Source organism: Morone saxatilis, unplaced genomic scaffold (assembly GCF_004916995.1).
Source record: "Morone saxatilis isolate NCDOM2014 unplaced genomic scaffold, NCSU_SB_2.0 Contig8, whole genome shotgun sequence".
In the NCBI taxonomy this organism is placed as follows: domain Eukaryota; kingdom Metazoa; phylum Chordata; class Actinopteri; family Moronidae; genus Morone; species Morone saxatilis.
This window is the reverse complement of record NW_023340257.1, coordinates 17,968,729-17,972,443: the sequence shown is the minus strand read 5'-3', so window position 1 is coordinate 17,972,443 and position 3,715 is coordinate 17,968,729. Positions and strand designations below refer to the sequence as shown.

The following is a 3,715-nucleotide window of genomic DNA, read 5'->3' as shown; positions in this document are numbered from 1 at the left end:
ATGGCAGGTGTGATATCAGTTTACCCTCCACCTGTTTGTGTGTTTAAAAGCTGCTATGCCTTGAGGTACTTATTAAATTTAGTTTTGTGAGTAATTCCTGTGTGAATTTTCTTTCAAAATTAACAAGCAGGATAAAACACATTTTAACGCCATTTTATTATTTGACAGTGATTACCGACTAATGACAATAAGCTAAATACAAAAATGACAGTCTGAATTTCAGGGTGTCTCAATAGTTGGATAAAACTTTAGAAAGATGAAATGTCATGATTGTGTTATGAATAAATAATCTTTCACACTCTTAATTTGTTTATTTGCATTTCTATTGTCCATTTGTAGCTTGTACATTATTTGCAGAAGGTCAACTTTACCACACCATTTGGTGATGAAGTGTCATTTGATGAGAATGGTGATGCCATACCAATATATGATATCATGAACTGGCTATGGCTCCCTGATGGAAGAACTAAAGTTCAGAATGTGGGTGAGGTTAAGAGGTCAGACTCCAAAGGTGAAGAACTCACAATTGACGAAAGCAAAATTTTTTGGAACTTTGAATCGAACAAGGTTATTTTAGCTTTTTCAAATACCTCTCCTTTATGAAATCTAAAATAAGGGTATAATAGCAACTAATAGGATACCAGAATTTAATTGTCTCCCTACAGCCACCCCGGTCAGTGTGCAGGTGAGAACTGTCCTCCAGGACCCGCTTGCAAAGGGAAAGAAGGGGAACCTGTGTGCTGTTCTTGACTGTCATCCTTGTTCTGAGGGAAAGATCAGCATAAGACTGGTAATGTTTGGTTGTCAATATGTAATTTATATTTTAAGATATTATATACAGTTTATAAGAATGTATCTCCCCATTTCCCCCTTTTTCAAGGGACTCCATGGAGTGCACCAGTTTCAGAGGACTTCTGGTCCAGTCTCAGCGTGGACCACTTGTGTTCCTAGAAAACGAGTTTCCTCCTACAATGACCTCTGGGTATCTGTTTGACGACCACCTCATTGCTGGGCACATTTATCTGTGCTGTTGTCCTGGCAATTTCACCTGATCATCGAAGCACACCCAGGTACGCCGCCCAATAATTCAGAACTGAGTTTCGCTGCTCCTGGTGTTCACATTAAACTGTTTTTCCGTAGTTCACTAGCTGTTTATCGGCCGTCCCAGGCATCATGGACAATGCCAGCTGAGACATGCAGCATTTTGGGATCAGCTTTGTCTTTGCTGTCTCATGTAATTTTGGTGAAAAACCGCACAGGGTGGTTCTCTGGCCTGTGTTCAAGGGCTTCCAAGCCAGGAGTGGAACAGTCTGAAGTGGGTTTGTGCTAGCAGCAGAGAGGGACAGTTCTTGGTTCTTACTCTCCAGGCAATAATTGCACTGCCTGGTCTGTCTTCTTCCTCACAGCTCTTAAAACCTAATACTACAATGAACAAGATGTTATGAGTGTGGTAGTCGGTCTACCATTGCTTTTGCAGTGTTACTTGGCTATATTGCCTTACTGGCTATCCATTAGCTTCTGTTGCAATTTTGCAAGGAATCTTCCAGACAACTTCAATGAGGCCAAGTTTCTCACTTTCAGCATGCTGATTTGCTGTGTGGGTGGCCTTTGTCCCAGCTTATGTCAACTCACCAGGCAAATATGCTGATGCTGTGGAGGTATTTGCCATTCTGGCCTCAAGTTTCGGCCTCTTGCTGGCACTGTTTGGACCCAAATGTTTCATAATCCTGCTGAGACCAGAGAGGAACACAAAGAAAGCCATCATGGGTCGAGGAACCATTAAGTCATGAAAGCAGCATATACAGGAAAATTATCAGTTAGTCATAACCATTAGTATGTATTTTGCATTCATTCATTAGTGATCTTCCCCTTAAATTGCCAGCAGAAGTAACCTGCTTTAAAACTCCAGAATTTTGTTTACTGTATAAAAGAAATTTGGAAGAAACCAGAAGAAATAAATGTTTGTGTGAAACAGAATCTTACTTTATTGTTTCTGCCTAGATTCTGAGAGAATCTGAAAGGCTTCAGTTTCTACCTGACTAAAACTCAAAGATTAAATTAAACTACTTTTCCTGTGACTGTTGATTATGAAGAAGCTGTCTCCAAACAAGAGAAAACAACAGGAATCACATCATCATTACATTATTGTCATAATAATTTACACAAGTCTGATTAATGGAAACATTTATATGTGGAATTAAGATAAAGGCCAAATCTTGAATGTTGTCATTGTATGTGAATATGAGCCAAGAAGCATAACTTATCCAGGTTGCACTTACTTTACTACCTGAAGAGCAGCTAAAACATTACACAATATTTACTATATCATGTATAGAGGTTTTCGCTTTGAGACAAAAAGCAAAACATATTCTGCATAGATTGTGATTCTTTTTGTACCCGAATTGACACCCTTAAGGTCATTGTGAATTAAAATGTTTGTAAATGACTCATTTGCAAGTTCCTTTTTAAAGTTTTTAAGGTTCCCATTTACAATAACCCTCACAGAATACAAAAGGACAAAGAGTATAACAATTCCTCTAAAACCTAACCTTGTGTATTCACATGATGCTACCCATTTTTGTTGCAAATTTCAAGATTTTTAATGAAGCAGGTCATGGTTGGTTTAATATAAATCAAGTGTCTAATTACCAGACAACCTGTGCTTAATAAAACCAATTTGGCCTGACTTAACAAATTGAGGTAAAAATATTACATAAAGAGTTAAGTGAACATTTTACGCTCAATACAATCTTTTCAGTCATAAAAGGCAATCCTGTGGACACTAAATATGCATCCCCTTTTATCTTTTAAGATAAAAGATGAATAAGCTATGCCTTTATTACAAGTGTTTAACATAATTTAAGTATGTCTTTTAGAGGAAGGCAGTTTGAGTATACTGCCTTTTCAGTCAAGTCATCAAGTTTTTACTCTTTTTGGAATTAGTGCCATTTAGCAGTGAGGTTGCAGATTACAACCAACTAAATACCCCCCATCTCACCATAGCCATCCAAGGGTGCAGAATTTATGATTGCAGTGGAATTAATTTTGCTTGAGCTCATGACAACACCATAGCTACACCATATCATACTATTTCAGAACAGAATAAAACCACTCCTCTCTAAAAAATGGTAAATTGCAGCATGAACCACACATTTAAGCATTACAAGGCAATGTCAAACTACCCCACAAACATATGGTACATATATTACATTTTATTGATGAAATGGCATATGTAATACCAAGATAATAACAATATATATAAAAAAGAAAAAAATCTAAATGATTAAAGAGGTAAGTAAAGAGGACTAAAACAATAGGCTCCTCAGTCAATGTCATCTGGTGGATTATAGTGCCCAGACACTTATAAAATGTTTTTTGAATAATAAACTGTATGGGTTGTGATTTTCCAATAAAAAAACAAAAGAAGATAAACATTAACGCTCATCCTACTCACTGGAGTACCTGTAGAATATAGAGGTATACTTTTTATCATGTCTCAGAAGTGCTTTCTATCATTCCAGTTTTTCATGACTTTGTCAATCAATGTGTTTGTACTGAATTCATATCACTGTTTCCTGTTTCAGATTTAATTTTCTGGTTTTAGAAAAGAACTATGTATTGGGGTCCTGGGGAGCCCAGTCAAAAGCACCCAAAGTATCATACACTATCAGGTGTTGTGACAATGTGTGATGGTGTGCTATCAAAACACCTGATA

The 3,715-nt window shown here is 37.0% G+C and overlaps 1 protein-coding gene across 1 annotated transcript in view; it reads left to right on the top strand.

Moving 5' to 3' along the window:
• Positions 1 to 1,790, top strand: part of LOC118342065 (vomeronasal type-2 receptor 1-like) — a 4,556-nt gene extending 2,766 nt beyond the window's left edge. Inside the window, exons 8-12 of the mRNA XM_035680495.1 lie at positions 340 to 511; positions 666 to 790; positions 881 to 982; positions 1,260 to 1,386; positions 1,618 to 1,790. Coding sequence (XP_035536388.1) covers positions 340 to 511; positions 666 to 790; positions 881 to 982; positions 1,260 to 1,386; positions 1,618 to 1,790 — 699 coding nt within the window. The remainder of the gene's footprint in view (positions 1 to 339; positions 512 to 665; positions 791 to 880; positions 983 to 1,259; positions 1,387 to 1,617) is intronic.
• The last annotated feature ends 1,925 nt before the right edge of the window (positions 1,791 to 3,715 follow it).